General features: G+C 40.9%; 1 protein-coding gene across 3 annotated transcripts; it reads left to right on the plus strand.

Moving 5' to 3' along the window:
• The first annotated feature begins 106 nt into the window (after nt 1-106).
• On the plus strand, nt 107-18,858 carry LOC120573469 (synaptopodin-2). Of its 3 annotated transcripts, none has more exons than XM_039823212.1 (5): nt 107-307; nt 5,967-6,118; nt 7,320-8,092; nt 10,045-12,965; nt 16,995-18,858. In XM_039823212.1, exons 1-5 carry the CDS (start codon nt 200-202, stop codon nt 17,595-17,597), a joined length of 4,557 nt encoding a protein of 1,518 aa, XP_039679146.1. In that variant the 5' UTR covers nt 107-199; the 3' UTR covers nt 17,598-18,858. The 3 variants fall into 3 exon arrangements, with proteins under 3 accessions (XP_039679146.1, XP_039679147.1, XP_039679145.1); XM_039823213.1 differs by having other exon boundaries at nt 10,045-12,905; XM_039823211.1 differs by lacking the exon at nt 16,995-18,858 and having other exon boundaries at nt 113-307; nt 10,045-14,980.
• The last annotated feature ends 297 nt before the right edge of the window (nt 18,859-19,155 follow it).

Genomic DNA, 19,155 nt, shown 5'->3' on the forward strand with positions numbered 1-19,155 from the left:
CAGTTGCATGCAGCGACTGCAGCGCCTGCGGGCGGGTCCGTGTGCCGTGACGTTTCTTGAGCGGGCTGGACTCAGGGAGAACTCAGATGATGGGGATTATACAGCGCTGTGGTGGAGGTGGTTTTTTTAAAGTGCTGCTGGTCCGGTTGACAGCTCAATGATCGCGCTTTGGAGGTTTGGCTGAGGAGCTGTGCGCAGCATGGGCACCGGGGATTACATCTGCGTTACGCTGCGTGGTGGTGCACCCTGGGGATTCACCCTAAGAGAGGGAGAGGGGGACACCTACAGACCTTTCTTAGTTTCCCAGGTATATATATATTATCTTTGTCTGTCTATTAGGTGTTGAATATTGTTAACACTAAGGTATTTATTTGAGATAGCAGGACTTTTTTATTTATTGTAAAGTAATCTGAGAGCCTTGGGTTCCCACTGCAAAGATGATAAAACAAAAAGTATAGAGTGGATCCTATAAATTCCCCTGTTTGGATAACAAGTACATGTATGGTAACAGTTTTAATTGAGTTGTGTTGAGTTCAGTGTGTAAAAAAAGTTGAAACCCTGGTGGGAGAGAATTCTTAGCTGCATTTTTGTGTGCGTTGGCTGTGTTTTGGTGCAAGATTCCTCGGGACCCTTATATGGTCAAGGCCAAGAGAGAGTGTGAAGCCTAGGGCAGTGTGATCTGTTATCACTCACAAAAAGTTCAGCAAGAAAGCAAAGCATTATTCGGATGAGTAGCCAACCTGAAGAGTGAAGAATATGTGCGTTATGCAGTAATGCCAAGGCAAACAAAAAAAGTCATCTAAAACTAAGCTGATGTCACTTTAAAAAAACATTCAAATAGGCCTAGTTGTAAGAAAGGAGGTTAGGCAAATTGTAGGTCATGCTATAACTAATTTGGCTACATGGTATTTGGTTAGCCTGATAGTATGATAATAAACTTTATAGGTAACAGCAGAGGATGTCATCCTCCCTCTGATGATGCCACTTTTCTTATGATCCAGACATTCCATTATATATTGCAAGGACATGACACAACATTTTAAGGCAGTAGATGGATGGTATTGTTGATGGCATTAGGCTTGTATTTGCATGTCAATGCTTTATACTTTTACCCTGTACACTATCTGTCACAAGCGTATGTCTTGCAATGTGCAACTGTTTATATCTTTAAAATACAATGCAGTTCTGTAACTAGTCATCTGTGATGACATGATCACACACACCATGAATTGATTTTGCTCCTTATGGAACACTGTTAATTCCTATATGCCTAAGTATATTCATTCATTTCATATACTGTAGGTTTTTTCTAGACAATAGTATCTTCCATGTTATGTTTATTCTATGCATAATATATTATATGAGTGTGGATCATCAAATAAACTCCAAATAGATAGAGTTACATTCAGAAGTTTTATTGCACCTTGCTCTAATAAAAATGTCAGATCAATTAAAATGTCTCAAATAAAAATGTCAAAGTAATGCAGAAATACAGACAGCTGATTCAAGATTACTTTTAGATATTTTTGCTCTGATGTAAATGGACAGTAGAGGAAAAGCCAGGGGTTTTTACTTTGAAGAGCTGCTGAAACTATATATGGTATAACGGCAACAAGTGTTTAAGCTGTACTGATCCCTCATCAACTTGTCGCCGATGTAGTGAACATGTAAATGTTTTTCTTAAGCTGCATTCCTGCGACATCAAAGCTCCACCAGGAGAGAGCACTCTGAAAGAATCAATAGATCATTCTAATGACAGATGCTTAACACATTTCAAACAATCAAAGCCACAATTCTGATGTTCATTTGGGACTTTTTGTGATTTATCGTATGAATATAGATAGTATTTCCACATTTGCTGGTATGAAATAGTCTCTTCTAATTGAGTGGATACACTTCCACTGAAGCTTCAAATTGGCTCATAAACATCTGGTTAATTGATTTGAAGGGACTGAAAAAGGTATTATTATCATTGTTACTGGCATTTAGTGAGTGGCTTTTATCAGAATAACAGCATGTAATACATTATAATTGTTATGTGGTAAAAAGTTGTATTGAAATATATAAACAAAAGGACATAAAGACAAAATCTGCAGGCTGCAGACAACTTCAAGATCCAATCAAAATGTCTTATTTTAGATTTAACGTGGTGTTTAGATACTCCAGCCTCAAAAAGCCTTGTGAATACACTGCATTTAAGTGTTGGCTTAGTAAAGTGAAGTAGCTACATGATGCTTATGTCTCAGTGTAGGGCATCTGGGGGATTTAGTCCACCTCATCTGGAAGGCATAAATTTAAACATACCTCCAAACTTTTCTTGTGGGAAGGACAGAGAGTCAAGTCTGTTAGTTACAGTAAAAGTCAAAAAAGCAAACATACCAAGATCATAACAAGTTACCTTTTAGGCTCCCCTGTGTCTGATAAAATGTGTGTTTTTCAAAGCTTCTGTTGAATGTAGTGGAAACTGTGTTTTGTTTCCTGGGAGAAAGTGATTGTTCAGAGTACTGACAGGCAGTACAGTGTAAGGGCACGGGGTATCCACTCTTAAAAGGTTCTTTCCATATAAGGGAGGCAGTATTTTTCTTCTTCTTCGGCGTCCTGGTCTGAGTACAAAGTGGATGAGGTCACTTTATTTTTTAAAGCTACAGAAACTGCATAATACAAGATTTTACAAGTTGTGACCCACAAATACACCAACGCACTTGAGAAAAACATGGAACAATTTACATCTAAATAACATATGCCAGACAGATGATGAACTGTTTGATTGAGATTGGTTTTAATATGGTTCTGGTATGTATATTCTAAATCTATGCTCTGCATTTGGTGCACAAAATAGTTTTGTGTCTTTGGACAAGTCTTTCCCCATGCTTATTTTGTAAATTTTGACACAGGGACATAACATTGTAAAGCTCGTTTTGAATGCCTTAACAAAAGTGAAAACTTAGATCTAATATGTAACAGAAATCCCCCCCAAATAATGCTTAAATCCTACCAACCTGAACAGGACATTTTGGCCTCCTAATTACTAAGGTATGCCATCTTGGTATGTGGAATGTCAACATCCATCAGATTAGTTATGGAACACTGGATGACAAAGCAAATGTAATCTTAATGCAAGTTTGAGATTTCTTAGTCTATACTAATGTGAACTACCGGTATTCACAATGCTATCTCTGTTCCATTTAATTATATTCATAGCTTGTAATAAAAGTCATCTTCCTCTGCCTGGGTTATCTTGCCCTGTACAGAGCAAAGGGGGCTCTTGTTGCCAATTTGTCAGTCCTAATAGTGCACCATAGGAATCTTATTAGGTTGCCAAGTAATCAGCGAAATGCCATCACTTCATTCATTCAGTGCTGTTTTTCCAGAGTAAACAAAGTGCTTCACGACTCTTTCCTTTACTGGAGTTTTTGGCATTGTGTTTTCAGCAAAACATCCACATCCTGGTCTTGGGAGAAATCAGTGACCTCAGATTATGACTGTGCTTGTTTTTCCCCTTTCCTATTTCATATAATCTAAACAAATTAAGAACAATGCCCCAACTGCTTTATATTTTGATGATATAGTTGTGAGGCAGCCAAAGTGAGGCCCAGCTGGACTTCGATGTGACTGACCAACAGCTTTGTTTTTTAGTTTTATGACAAAGCATTTTCCAGCCAAATCAAAATGAGTTTTGTGATATATTTATCTTAAGAAGCCATATAGAAACACTCCCTCAGTTTATCTGAGACAATGACAGAAGTAAATGTTGCAAAATGTACCTATACATTTACTTTGATCCCCTATTAAGTTTATCAAAGTAAACATCTGTGCTTTTTAGTCATTAATGAATCATATTACTTGTAATATTATTAATAATCTATATTGTTGACATATCTATGTATACGTTGTCTTATCTCAAATTAATGTAAATAATAAATAAAGAGAACTGGAACTCTTGCATTAACACTCTAATACAATATAATTCAGCATAATACAATGCAATGTGTTTGCAATAAGTTGGACATTGTTGGCAGTGGAAGGGGAATTAGCTAGTAGCTAGATCTGGCATAATATACCACTTATGAGGATAATGTTTTTTGTACCTCGTCCCTGACAAATTAATGCAGTAAACTAAACTCTCCAGCCCACAAAATGCTTCTACACCTCTCCTGTTAGAAGAACAGACATTAAATGTAACTATCCTCCCACATGGTGTGGGTGCTACCTGTATGGCAGCTGGAAAATATTTTCCTCAAATGTAAAAACATAATTGTTTAAAGCTGTGAAGGGCAGGAACTGCCGAGAGCTATGTGGACACATTATGCAGTCCTGTATTTCCTGTGATTTTCTCTTGTGTTGAAGCCTATTAAATAGATCATTTGAAAATGGGCAACCTAAAATAACACGGACATATAAAGTGTAATTGTGGCACCACACGATGTCAGTATTAAATTCTGTTGATCAGGGCAATGGTGTTTTTGGAAAGCACTTTATTTGAAAAAACTGGCCAACAAGTGTGAGACACTAGGTGTATCTGCCTCTTTTGAACATTACCTGACTGTCTGTGTATCTTTGTGTTGCGAGGAGAGACAACAACAAATGTTTCCCCTCCTTTTTTGGAGCACGAGCGGTTGCTGTGGCCTTCTTCCAGACAAACCATTCTCCCTGTAATGAGGGGTCCCAAAACACAGGCACACCGGCACAACGGCTGCCTTATAGGGCCTGCATGCACACGGTTTACTCTTAAAACTCAGGGATGGAGTCAGAGGGGTTTTTATCTGAAAGTTACCAGCTCTATAAAGTCACTCATAAATATTTTTTGTATGTTTAACAAAGTAGGCTCATTTTATTTCGTAAGACTTATGTGTTTAAGGTTATGTAAAGCATATGCAGGTAAGGGATTGCTCCTTGTATGTAATATATATATTTATACACTGTATATTTGCATCTGCCTTGTAAAAATATAAATACAAACAATGAAACAAAAGTCAAGCAAATAAAGTTATGCCAGACAGATGATGAACTGTTTCATTGAGATTTATTTTAATATGGTTCTGGTATGTATATTCTAAATCTATGCTCTGCATTTGGTGCACAAAATAGTTTTGTGTTTTTGGACATACACTAAAGTCTTTCCCCATGCTTATTGTGTAAATGTTGACACTGGGATTCTCTTCTAGCAGTAAAAGATGTGTGTACGTGCATCGCCATCTAGTGACAAGATTGTTTAACTGCAAGTATCTCGATTTGGATACATGTCCACGGAGATGATTGTGTGTTTGGTGTGTTATCCTCATGCATTCAACATTCTACATTTTTTACGCTTTACATTTATGACTGTAACATATGAAATTCCAGCAATGCTTAAAGTATCTTAACATATTTCCTGAGAGTATATCCTTTAATTGCATGGTACTGAAGTAATAATTTACCCCTTTAGCTGTATAAGTGGCCTTTTGTGCAAAATGTATGGAGTATTTCTCCTTATTATGAAAACCTCCATATTAATGAATCATTTTATAGGCCTCATAAACCAATTGCAAGGAAATGAAACCATCAGTCATTAGTTTAACTATGAAGAGGTAAACTTTAAATGGATCTGCGAAGAGCTGGCCTACAGCAATACTATGCAGCTGCATTCTGCATTATGAGCTTAGTAGCCATTGACAACATTTAAAGATTATTTACTTTGACTTTCTGTATATAGCAGCACTGTCATAGCTGGGCTGTGTGTGTGAAGGTTTGAGGGCAATTCTCACACTTGGGGCATCCTCTCTGCACAGCTGGTCAAGATGTTTATCTGAGGGAGTACATTTGTGTTTTGGGAGGTCACTGGCAGCTGAGGTTACTGTTACCTAATGGTGATGCTCTGATGCTGTTAGTGAAGAGTTTACCTAAGCTGATGATGGACACTGACCTGGTATGTGAAATGTCTGTTTTTCTAGTTTCTTGTCCTCTAACTAAGGTTTGATCTTCCACAGGTAGAACAAGGTGGTCGTGCCTTCCTAGCTGGAGTGCAAGAAGGCGATGAGGTGGTGTCACTCAACGGAGAGCCATGTGCGTATCTCACCCTTTTACGAGCCTTTGCACTCATTGACACATCGATCGACTGTCTGCAGCTGCTTGTCAAAAGGTAGGGCCACATAACAGCCGTTAAATTAATGATAGCGAAGTGGTACATTCAGAAACACAACAGTATCTGTGTGTCATGACAACTGAGCCATGCAGTACTGTAGGTTCTTGGTGTTCACAACAGCCATGCAACATGATTAATGCAGCACTGTATTAGCATTTAGATGGTATGTTGTTTTATGGCCTGTGCCCTTTTGCATTGCTCAGTGAACCACTGACTGTCTGTGTATATATGTGCATTCGTGTCTGTGGGAATTGGCAATTTAATGTGTGTCAGTCATGCTGACCTTCCAACTAGCTTGGCCAAGGTGTTACAGATTTGTGTGTGTGCTTGACATGCAGCTGCTCAGCCATTACTCAGTGGCTATTGCCAGTGTGTTTATCAGAGTGACATGTTCTCAAATATTGATGCCCTTATGTACCCACATTTAAACTGCAGGGCAATATACAGTTAAAGTTTTATCTAGTTCTTGAATCTAATTTAAAGTAGTTTTTTTTTCTGTCTACAGCAAGACTTTAAGTAAGGGTCAGAATTTGTATTAGGATTGTTTCTATGACTACATGACAATAGAATATTGTCTCTGTAGACTTGGAGAGCAGATGACCTCAGCTTGTAGCTGTCAAAATGTATTATTATGATATGTCACCCTTTCCCATTTCCCATATGGAGAAAATGAGTACTCGCTGCTTTCTAATCAACTTAATTTTAATAATTGTAGTAAGAGGTAATGACATTCTGTTATGCTATTCCTTGCTGACATTTGAGAGCGATGGTGAAATGTGATTACCTTCCTTTTCAGTGACCTGACCCTTTCATTTAACTTGCTGCATGAAGATGAAATCTGCTTGATTACTTTGACAACTTCAGCAATGGGGGACGAGCTTTACTTCCTCAACAATTTAATGTGAAGATGTATTTCTTATTCAAATGGTATTGTAAATATATGGACATTACATCTCTCTTTTTATGGAAGGAAAAGTAAAAAAGAAAACACATGGTTAAAGGCAGCATAGAGATTTTGTATTTACCTAATAGTCAATTATCTTTAAATGCACAAGTCCGAAAGCACAATGCCCTGTTTAAAGAACGTATATTATAAGAGGTGACATTATCTCTCATTGATATTAATGATCAACAATGGTACTGAACTAAGAAAAGGTACACCACTCATTCATTCCTGTTCTCCCCTCTCCTCTGAAAGATACTGCACCATCCCCCCAGAAGACTATGAATCAGAAGAGACATGTGGTGAGAGGGATTCCTCTGGTGAGGCTTTAGAGAGCACCACCATCCACATCTTCTCCCCAAAGGAGAGGTCCCAAAGCCCAAGGAAACTCTACATATCTGAGTCCCAGGACGAGGCCTCTTGTGGGGAGTTCCCCAAGGGACCGCAGCTGCTTCACACCCAGCTACATGTTCCCTCATCTGGTGATCGGAGAGGCCGGGAGCCTGCTTTTAAGGAAAATGGTGAAGAAGCACGCCGGTGCTTCTCCCCTGGGGACATGGTCGAGCTCCAGGTGTCCCTGTCCGAGCAAACCTTGGACGATGTGGGCTGCACCTCTCTTGGGAGTGCTCATGGGGTCGAAGGAGAACTCTCAAACAAAGAGACTGTTGAGACAATCCACACCACCACCGCATCACACTACGTACCGTGTTCTGTCAGAGAGCCGCTCGGTCAGCGTGGAGTGGTGCTCAGCTCTCCTTTGATGCTGGGGCAGGTGGAGGTCATTTTGCAGCAGCCAGCAGCATCAGGAGCAGGGAGGGGCATCTTGAGTGTGGGTGGCCCCAGGGTCAGTGGAAGTGTTGGATCCCAAAGCGAAGGAGAAGAAGGAGAAGGGCACTGCGAGGGGGTGCCTGGGTCTTCCACTGTCTCATTCAGAACTCCCTCAGAAGAGGCGACACCAGCAGAAGAGCAGGACTCTGATTTTGAGGGTGATCCAGACAAACCCAACAAGCATCGGGCAAGACACGCCAGTATGTACCTATGTACTATTTCTATTTTTACCAGGGAGTATTAACCCGGTGTGCACTATTTCTTTGTGTGTGTGTGTGTGTGTGTGTGTGTGTGTGTGTGTGTGTGTGTGTGTGTGTGTGTGTGTGTGTGTGTGTGTGTGTGTGTGTGTGTGTGTGCATAAAGATGTAGTCTATTCTTTAAGGGGGTATCTGCATGTTGGTATATATATATATATATATATATATATATATATATATATATATATATATATATATATGTCAACACTAAATTGCATTTGTCAACAACATATGTGCATTCCAAAGCACAATGTCCAGTGTGTGTGTGTGTGTGTGTGTGTGTGTGTGTGTGTGTGTGTGTGTGTGTGTGTGTGTGTGTGTGTGTGTGTGTGTGTGCTCCTCAAAATAGTGTGTCTCTCACTGCAGTTGGAGAAGGGTGCTAATTCCTCTGAATGGAAGCACATACTTCTGGGTCTTACCTAAACTACAACAAAATCAAAGTGATCATATGGATGCACAGTGCAAATAGGATGATGACAGTCAGCAGAAGCTAGATATAAAGAATCAAAAGGGAAAAAAACATGTTTATTGATCACATGTAAGAAGCTATTACACTTTATGAAACATCTTAAACTATCCATTTGAAGAGGCTTGATGATGAATATGGATACTCAGGCACTGCTCTGAGCTGTGTAGAAGACATAAATATAACACCAGCACGCTGATGATGCCTGCAGAAGTGGCCTTTTGACAGACACCAGCATGTGCTCCCCTAGCCCGTTACCTGATCCTCTCAAACTGGATGCTTTAACTGAGCTAAAAAAGGGAGTCCGTTGCTCACTCCTGCTGTCTCCACCACCTCCAGGTTTGTCTTGCAGGAATATGAAAAAGGAAGGCTACGTATTATTTTATTACAGCCTTGCATTGTTGGATTGTTTGAAAGTGGCTTTGTTGTGTGATGTCTGTTATCAGATTGGCCTACGTTTCAGCAAATGTGACAGATTTAAGAAGAACAGAAGGTTTTAGGTGGACAGCTTGTGAACTTACAGATAAGGAGTGGTAAAGATATGCATGCAGGCTACTATATGGGGAAGATCAACTAGTTTAATTAGTTAATTGTCTGTGAACAAATGAGGATATTAGACATGAGTCAGAGGATTTTATGATTGCTTTATGGGTTGATGTTTTATGTTTAACTGAATGAGCAAATGAGGAAAAGCACATAGCTTTAGGTGGATAAATATTATGTGTGGGCTAATAATGTAAAGGAATCAGTTAATAACTTAGTTTACAACATATTTTTTGTGTGTTCGAATTGATTCAACCACAGTCATATAGTATTGATGGTTTACTAGTCTGTTGGTATTCTGCTTTTAATGAGAACATTGGATGTATTTTGGTATTTGGTATTTAAGGATGATAGTGGAATGTTACACGCTTAAATTAACTGCTTTGTGACTTTGCTAACTTTAATTCGAAAATTAATTTGTTATCTGTCACAATGTTATTTGTGCAAGCTCTATTGTTAGTCTTCAGATGAGTGATAAACCAAAATGGCGTTTATATGATAAAATACAATTTTACCTCTGACTGACATTCAGGATGGGCAAATTTAAAAAAAAAAGTTTTCCACATTCATAATTAAAAGTAACTACTATTATGATCAATGCAGATACAGTGTGCAAGGACTGACTTGAAGATGCCCTTGTGATCAAACAGCTGAAAAGTGAAAAAAAGAAAAAAAAAACCTTTCTAGGGAGACATAGAAAAGCATGTTCTTTCAAGAAATGTAGTTTTTTTTCTTCAGCAAAAACATCCACCAAACATGTGTTGATCTTAACTCCACTGTATTTTATTAATGCATATAATGTCAGTTGAAATCCATCTAAGACAAGCTTTTATTTTAGTGTCTTTTATTCTAAACACTGAGCGCTCTCTTTTCCTTCTCTATACAGGGCTCAGGCGCAGCGAGAGTCTATCTGAAAAGCAGGTGAAGGAGGCCAAATCCAAATGTAAACGTATTGCTCTCCTTCTTACGGCTGCTCGGTCCAACCCCAACAACAAGGGGGTGTTGATGTTCAAGAAACATCGGCAGAGGGCCAAGAAATACACACTTGTGAGCTACGGCACAGGAGAAGACGAACCAGAATACAGCGACGAAGAGGATAAGGAAAACGAAGACAACAAACAAGAAACCCACACTGTTGAATTTACACTTGTGGCTCCAAACGCTTCTGAAATAGAAAAGCATTTTCTCACTAATGCCCATAGTAGCAAAGGGGTGCTAACTATCAACTGGGACAAGGGTCTTCTTGAGATTGAAAGGAACCTGAACAACCAAGCAGAGATGGAATGTTTGCCTGACACCAAGGGCAAGGGTGCCGTAATGTTTGCCCAACGGCGTCAGCGGATGGATGAGATTGCTGCTGAACATGAGGAGCTTAGGCGCCAGGGTATTGCCGTGGAAGGAGTGCAGATGGCTGATAAGAAGATAGAAGAGCACTCCTATATGCAGTCCACAACAGAAGGTCATGCTTACATGGATGTTAATATACATCAACAAAACCAACACCAACAACAGTACCAGCAATATCAGGAACAGCAGTACTATGCGCAACAACAGAACTACCAACAACAACAGCAGCAGTATCAGCAGCAACAGCAGTATGAACAACAGCATTATCAACAGCAGCAAATGTATCAGAAGCAGCAAGAATATCATCAAGAGCAACAGCAAATGCAGCACTATTCTACAAACATCAATGGCACAGTCCAACATGAAATGCAGAGTTCTCTCAACAATCGTACTGCAAAGCCTTTCTCAGTAGAAAACATGGCGACTTCCCCTTATTCTCCCGCAATGAGTGGGACCAATCAAGATTCTGTGGGCCAAGGAGAGCAGATAGCTTCCCGGGATGAGCGCATTTCTACCCCTGCAAGTCGCACTGGGCTTTTGTCGGACTCCAGGAGAAGAAATGCTGGCAAGCCAATGTTCACTTTTAAGGAAGCACCAAAAGTATCACCAAACCCAGCACTGCTAAACCTCCTCAACAGAAATGACAAGAAGTTGGGTTTTGAGTCAGGGCCTGAGGAAGACTACCTTAGCCTTGGGGCTGAGGCTTGTAATTTCCTGCAGTCTCAACGAGTTAAACAAAAGAATCCTCCACCAGTGGCTCCAAAGCCTGTGATCAACCCCAACTCTCCTCCATGGTTCCCACCGATAGAAGTGAGCAACCAGGACATGCCTCAACAAGCTGAAAATAGTGTATCCACACCTGCTGTAGCCCCCACCACAGAGACTACACTTGCTCCAGAACTAGAGCCAAACCCTGCACCTGCCTCTGAGCCCTCTCCCCCTCCTGCCCCCCAGGAAGCTCCTGCCAGCACCACCACAGAGGAAGAGCGCCCATGTACTCTCCCGGAGCCTAAATCTCAACAACAGCTTCTGCAAGTGACCGCTCAGGAAAATGGTCATATGAATTCTACCCTGCAGCCTGAGCCTGCTCCTGTGACTAGCTGGGCTCAAGCACAAACACAAGCACAACAACAGGCATCTACCAATTCTTGGCATCCAGCTCAAGTGCAGCCCCAGGAACCACCTCAAAGTCAGTCCCCACCACAGCCACCTTGGGTGACGCGTCATCCTACTCAGACCCAAGCACAGCCTCAACCCCCCACAAATACTTGGACCCCTCAAATTCAGCCATCCTGGAGTCAGCCTCAAGAGCAAGCACAAGCCCAGACACAAGCTCAGCCATCATGGACCATGGGTCAAGAGCAACCACAATCTCATCCACAGGTCCAGCCTCCCTGGACACATGCTCATGAGCAGCCAAATCTGCAGCAAATGCAACCAACTTGGGGTCATCCTCAAGAACCAATGCAGCAGCAGCCCCAGGCACCATGGGCACAGCCATCACAAACAGACCCTCAGCATCAACCACCATGGGTGCAACCCCTGCAAAAATCCCAAGTACAACCTCCTTGGGCTCAACAGCTCCAACCAGAATCCCAGCCACAGCCACCATGGGTTCAGCAACAACAGCATCAGGCTCCACAACAAGCATGGCCACAGGCCCAAGCACCAGGTCAGCCTCAAACATCTTGGGTCTCAGTTCAGCCTCAACAGCAACCCTCAATTAATGCATGGCCTCCATCACAAACTCAAGTTCAGCCACCTTGGATCCAAGCAGCCCAAGCACAACCCCCAGCGCCGCCTCAAGCCATTTTAAATCCATGGCCACCAGTACCTGCCCAGGCTCAGTCCCAACCATCATGGGCCCAGCACCCTTCAGAACATGGTCAGACACCGATAAATTCTTGGGCCCAAGACCAAAATCAGGCCCAACATCAACCACCTTGGGCTCAACCAGTTCCACCCCAGCCCACACCACAGCCAAACTGGCAACAGTCTACTTCAAAGACTCCATCACAGCCACCAATGAATACATGGCCTCCACCTCAGGCACAACCTCAGACCCCTGTGAATGCCTGGGCGCCACAGTCACAACAAACCCCTGAGAATGTTTCCACGTCAATGGTGAACACTCGTCCCTCTCCAAAACCTTGGCATCCACCACAAAATCCCCCACAAAACCGGACCCCTCCGACTCCACCACAGCGAATGCATTCTTTTACCATTGGTCAACGAGCTTCATCACCTATCAACCCAATGGCCACTGTCTTAAACCCATCATCCCAAGGTTCAGCTTTTGAGATGCCAGCTGTCAGAGGGAAAGGAGCTGATATGTTCGCCAAGAGGCAGTCTCGTATGGAGAAATTTGTTGTGGACTCTGAGACTGTGCAAGCAAACAAGGCAAGCCGGTCAACATCACCAGTTGCTTCCTTACCGAATGAGTGGAAATATACACCCAACGTACGTGCTCCTCCTTCACGGGCATATAATCCTATTCAGTCCCCTTCTTATCCCCCAGCAGCAACAAAGCAGCCCCCTCCAAGTAGCCCTTTAACCAAAGCCAAGACAAAAGCCAAAGAGAAACAAAAACCTGCCCCTAAACCCCTCAGTGTTGTAGATGTTATGAAGCATCAACCCTATCAACTCAATTCATCACTCTTTACCTTTGGCCCAGCAGCAGAGGCTGCCAACCCCCCTGAACCTAAGCCTGACCTTGCACCTCCTAACCCACCTGTTGAAAACCAAACAATTAGATATGAGCAAATGGCCCCCATCCAGCCAGCTGGACCATATAACGCCCCATACCCCCAGCAAGCCTATGGAATGCCCATGCAACCTATCATGCATGATGGCCACTACCAGCAAAACCCAGCTAATGTTTATCCTCCCTCCAACCCATATCAACAACCCCCTGGTGGTCCGTACCAGCAGGCATATAACCAACAGTATCAGCAACCTGTCCCACCTGCGTATCCTCCCCAAGCTTCTCAGTCTCCAAACCCTACCTACCAACAGGCACTGCAGGCCCCTTACCAACCAGCTAATAGTCCTCCCTACCTGGCAGCTCCCTCAGTACCTTACCAGCCACAGCCTCCCAGTAGCTATGTTGTTCCTTGTTTTCCTGTAGCTGCAAGGCCTGAATCTGCATCTGGTGGCAACACTTTAGCTGCTCCTAAACCTAAGTTTACAGCTAAAAAGAGCTCAGCTCAGGTGTGGAAACCTACAGCTGTTGATAAAGAGTGATTCTGATAGAATCATGGCATGCTTGGTGTCTGCTTGAGTCAATGGGTTGGTCCTTTTGCCATCCACTGCAAAGTGGACTATTTTGAGCACATAAACTTTCTTTTGCAATGAATATCTTCCCATCCACCTGCTCGTTTTCAAAGTTTTAAGAGCTAATGTGAATGGTATTACTACATAATTAAGAACATAAGAATAAGAGTGGGATGTAAATTTATCTTAGCAGACACAAAGGAGCCAAAATTAATGTTACATGTTTATAAAGTATGTACATGAAGAAAATGATGCATATGGATACTTATAAAATCACTATAATGTGTAATTTTATGTAAAAGAATCTAAAGTGGTGGAAATATAAGAATGTAGGGGAGCATGATACTCAGTAAGAATTGAACGAAAGGAGTGAGAGAAAACAGAAATCAGCAGTGAATGGTAGCAGACAGTGAGAACAGGAATTTGATTTTTGAAAAGAAGGAAATGCTTAATGTGTCAAATTTGATTTGATAAACAAACTTATAAACAGACAAAAATAACTAAAATACAATAAAATAATAAAGTAAAGGCGTGAAGTAAAAATAAAGTACTGAAGTAGAAGGGTATCAACCAGAAGGCTAAATTTGCAATGTCAGAGTACAGAGATTATGTAACAACTCTGGAGTTTCAAGTAAAGGCTGGAGAACACAGCAGTACTCCTTACAAAAAGTAACAACTAGCCCTAACTTGCATAAACATCAAACAATCTATTCTTCAGTGGCTCTCCCCAGTCTCTTTTCCATAGCAACTTCTTAAGTGGGTTAGTTTTATTTTAAACTTTTTACCAGCTGTTGCATCATGTTAGGTACTATATTTAAACTGCTTCATGAAAGGGAGTGCTGGGGTCCAGAGATAGTAGGCTTAAATTTCAACTTAAGCCAGTGAAAGCTACTGTATCTCAGACCCTAGTTGTATTTTCCCTGATAACAGAGAACTATATAGTATTGCACTCTTCCACATGTAGCTTCACTCTTCCATACATCTTCTCTTGCTTTTGTATTTTATAAATAGATGATTAAATGATATACAAAAGAAGAATTATTGAAAGGATAACCAGCCCAGTAATTTTCACAAATATATTTTTGGTACAGGGCTACTTTTGTTCTTAATGTTCTTTTCTTTTTCCTTTTTTGTGTGTGTTTCTCTTCGTAGTGCACTTCCTGTATCATTCACTGCAGTCATTAAAATGTCTTTTATCCTTGGTTGGCTTTCCTTTCTTTTGTCCTTTTAGCATGCTTTTGGGTTTCTTCTATTTTGAGCCCCTTTCCTTTCATCTTGCTGAATTTCACCACTGCTCTACCTCTACTATAAATATTGAGTTATTGTATGTGGGTTCAGACAAAACCTTCAGCTATGAATTCGGTTTTACTCAAGTACCATCACATTAGACTAACTCTTATACCTACTATATGCCTTTTTGCAAAGGCAGTGGTTAAAAAATCAGCTTCAACAATAAAACAAAATACAGTTTATACTCTATGAAGAGCTTGTTAACATCAGCCAGAAACACCTCATTATCCAACTCATCTACTTTTATAGCAGTTGAGGTGAATGCTTGAAAAGCACATTCCTGCAAAATGACTAAGTGAGGATGCATTCATGAGGGGTATATCATTAGACTGGTGACTTCAATGAATACAGGCAACCTCATTGGACAATTCTGGAGGTCAAGTGAGTGGGCCCCTGCTGAAATATATATCCATGTTGTGTCATGCATTTTCAGAGAGGGCAGATATTTGTTAAGTGGGAGTTTTAATATCTAATAGTGTCCTTGTTTACCAAATTTCTGCAGCTACTGTTGGGAAATATTTTATTCCTACTGAAATTGTTGGAGTTTACCCCCAGCTTTTCTTGTCTTTATTTCAGCCTTACTAGTTTATTAGTGCGCCCTGAAGACAATTACATCTTAATGTTTGTGTCACATATGCATTTATTTATGCAATAAAATGGAAATAAAACAGAGATATACATTTACTCTAGGTTCAGAGACCACACAATATTGGTTTAGTTACTATGTTAAATCTATTCTGATACAACTAAACTTTGGTTTCTATTTATCTATCTACTTATACTTAGTATCTATGTTTTATTCAGACTAAGGCAGGACAGATTTTCGACATACCTTCTTCTCTCAAATTAACTGTTTTATAGAACCGGGACCTCAAAGAAAACCACTATTTTGAACATCTGTCTGAAAAAAACAAAAGCGTGGTGAATGCACACCACCACGGAAACACTGTTAAGATCTGATCAGCTCCATTTCTGAGATATATGTTAAAATTGGCAAAATAGCAGCATTGTGATAGACATAGACAATGTAAGGCATAAATGTATACAGTAAATGGTTATTTCGTCAATTTCCTTCAGTAGAATAAAAATATATCCGTAGATCATCTACTAATCTATTCATCCCTTCTTGTGTCTGCAATAATCCAGGATAACACTGCCACAGGCATTTTAGGCCTACCAGATACCTGAGTCAGCAGATAATGCGTTCCCTCGTTACTCATTTAGCTTCATTTTTCTTTTAATGACGGCACTCTCGTCTATTCTGTTCTTTCATTTTTGCCATCTCTTGCTATCTGCTGATCTTACACATCTTTTACCAGATGATGGCAGCACTGCCTTTTCTGCATGTCTGCCACAGCCAACAAAATGTATTGTCAGAGACGATGAACAGTACAGAGGTGCTTTGTCACCCCGCATAACCCTTAGCTGCCTAGGCATCTTAATGGAGATGTTAGTATTGAACATTTAGAAGTGTCGCCATCTCATTGTCATACTTTCAAAGTGTTGCTGTATAGCAAAGCTGAATCTGGCGTGTTCTGGGAAACCCATGCACTCTCATGAGCCATTTCTGAGAAAGAAGAGGGCAGTCCACTCTGTTTAGACAAATGCTAAAGCACTGAGTTGAGGAGGCTTACTGTGGAATGGACGATAAAATAAGTTTACAAGAGCTTTTAACAGCTTTAACAGTTAATTTTCTTTGCTGTCTGTTTCAGATCTTAACACAGTCTTACATATTTATACAGAAGAATTAAACAGAACAAAAGTTAAGATGAAATACAATATTAGAGTATAACAGCATTTAAAAGAAATGTGTTGATGAAGAGCTATCCAATGTTTTCAAAGCTGATTTGATTTGGCTGGATGACCAGTCAGCCAAACAAAAATGAACCCTTACTAAAATAAACATGTCTGGATCTTTCTTTACAGGCACTTGGCAGGAGCTACTCCCTTTCGCCACCAGCCAGAGTACCATCCATGGGCCAGAAATCCGCTTCTGCTTCTTCCTCCCCCAAGCCTCCGGCTTGGGCCTCTACAACTCTCCCAGCAAGGCAGACATCCTGGCTAGAGAAGGGCCGCAAACCCCTCATGCCCTGGGAGGCTGCCTCCCGGCATCCCCTGGGCCTGGTGGATGAAGCCTTTGCTTTCCAGAACCTCCAGCAAAGCCTTGCCACAAATGTACGCTTGGCAGCCCAGCGCAAAATGCTGCCTGAGCCGCCAGCAGAGTGGAAGGCCAGGGTGTCTTACGAAGCCCCACAGAAAACAGGCAGCCAGACTTGGAGCCAGAGCCAAAGCCGCAGTCAGAGTCGACCTCCACTGCCATCATTTGGGTCCCTAACAAGGAGCACTGTCTCCACCCCTGCCGGTCATGCTGGTTACAGGTCCCTACCCAGACAGTGGCAGCCTCCCAGGTCAGTTACACAGGCAAACCTGGGGCCCTCGGTGTCCTCCTCTGAGTTTATTAAGAGTCCCTTGGAAAAACAAACTTACAAGTCTGTGTACACCAGCAACACTTGGAGTTGGAGGCGGTAGGCTACACCGTGACCTGTGGGTTTAATGAGTCTAATTCCAAGTTTCACTGATTCCCCAAGTCAATTTTCTTTTTGTAATTCATCGATATACACAAACAAAAATATTGTTAGTGAGGAGAATGCGCTAATATATAATGAAGTGGACATTTGAAAAGATTGCTAGAATTCTCCTAGTTTGGATATGATCATATTTTTTCATTCTTTCTGCTTTTTTGCTGTTAAATATCTAGTATAAAAGGTTGTAGACCAAATCTGTGTATTCCATAATCATATGTGAAAAGGGATGATTACTCTAACAATATATGGAGAAAAAAAATACTTCCGTAACATTTAACTGACAACTTTGTAGTTTGGTAAATACACTGAAGTGGACCTGTAGTTCATCAGATGAGGCAATGAGTATGTTGTTTAGAAAGGATATAACGAGTGTGAATGGACATGTTTCATACACAGTAAGTGGAAAGTTTTGAGTGATTTAAAGTAGAATGTTCAGTTAAGATTTCAGAATATAGGAAATAAGTAAATATGGTGTCTTGAGAAAAGAGATACGTGAGGATGCTAAAGAAAGAGTGTCCCCTACTTATCATATAGTAAGCTGCAAGGGCAGAGAGTGTGGATTTCGTTCATCCTGGTGTAATTTTCTGTTGTGTATGTACGCATTTAGCATGCCGTGACTGTGCACTTTTTTTGCTGGTTTTGTTTGATTTTCAATCCATGAGTACATTTGCAGTGTTTCCAGATCAGAAAATCATTTCAGTGTCAGAATCCAATTTGTGATGCATTAGAAGTGCGGCTTAAAACTTGTGGAAAGGTTAGTGCTATAACTCAGCATGTTGTGTAAGCTATAATAAGTAAGATTAATGCACTTACCCGGTGTATTTTAATTACTGCATTAGCATTTGGCCACTAACTAGGGAAGATAAGAAGCTGAAAATGGGGCATCTTTTCTACCATTATAGTTTTTCAACACTTTTTTTCTCTGGGCACATGGAATGAATTGGCACATTCCAGTATTAGTTAGTAGTGAAAGTTGAGGAATGTCTATTAGTCCTAATCATGACTACAATAAAATAGTTTTAGTTTATGATAGGTTTACTGGCACTGGGAGAATTGCTTATAGAATGCAATGGGTTTGTGGCTTGTGTTTGGTTTGATTTGGGCTTTTGCTATGGCTAGGTTAGTGTTTCAGCAGAGTGTACATAATGTCCTAATGTGATTCTCACCAAGCAATCTCATAAACATAAAATAAGATTTATCTCACAGCATTGTGTTGTGTCTCAACTGACTCACTGAGCATCCTGATATAGTGTATCTGTGACAATCACACTGTATTGCCTCCATTCAAACAACACGTATTATAGTCATAATACAAAACCAGTAATCAGTTTCTGTTCCAAACTATTTCAGCTATGGATTCACAAAATAAAGCATTTCACAAAATAAATACATCCAAATAGCACTATTTCACAAATTGCACTGCGTGTTTGTGCTCTCTGCTCTCTATTCCAAGCATGAAATAGTTGGTCTCCGGGCCATTTGTTGCTTGCTGTACCATCTCA

Source organism: Perca fluviatilis, chromosome 14 (genome assembly GCF_010015445.1).
Source record: "Perca fluviatilis chromosome 14, GENO_Pfluv_1.0, whole genome shotgun sequence".
NCBI classification, from domain to species: domain Eukaryota; kingdom Metazoa; phylum Chordata; class Actinopteri; order Perciformes; family Percidae; genus Perca; species Perca fluviatilis.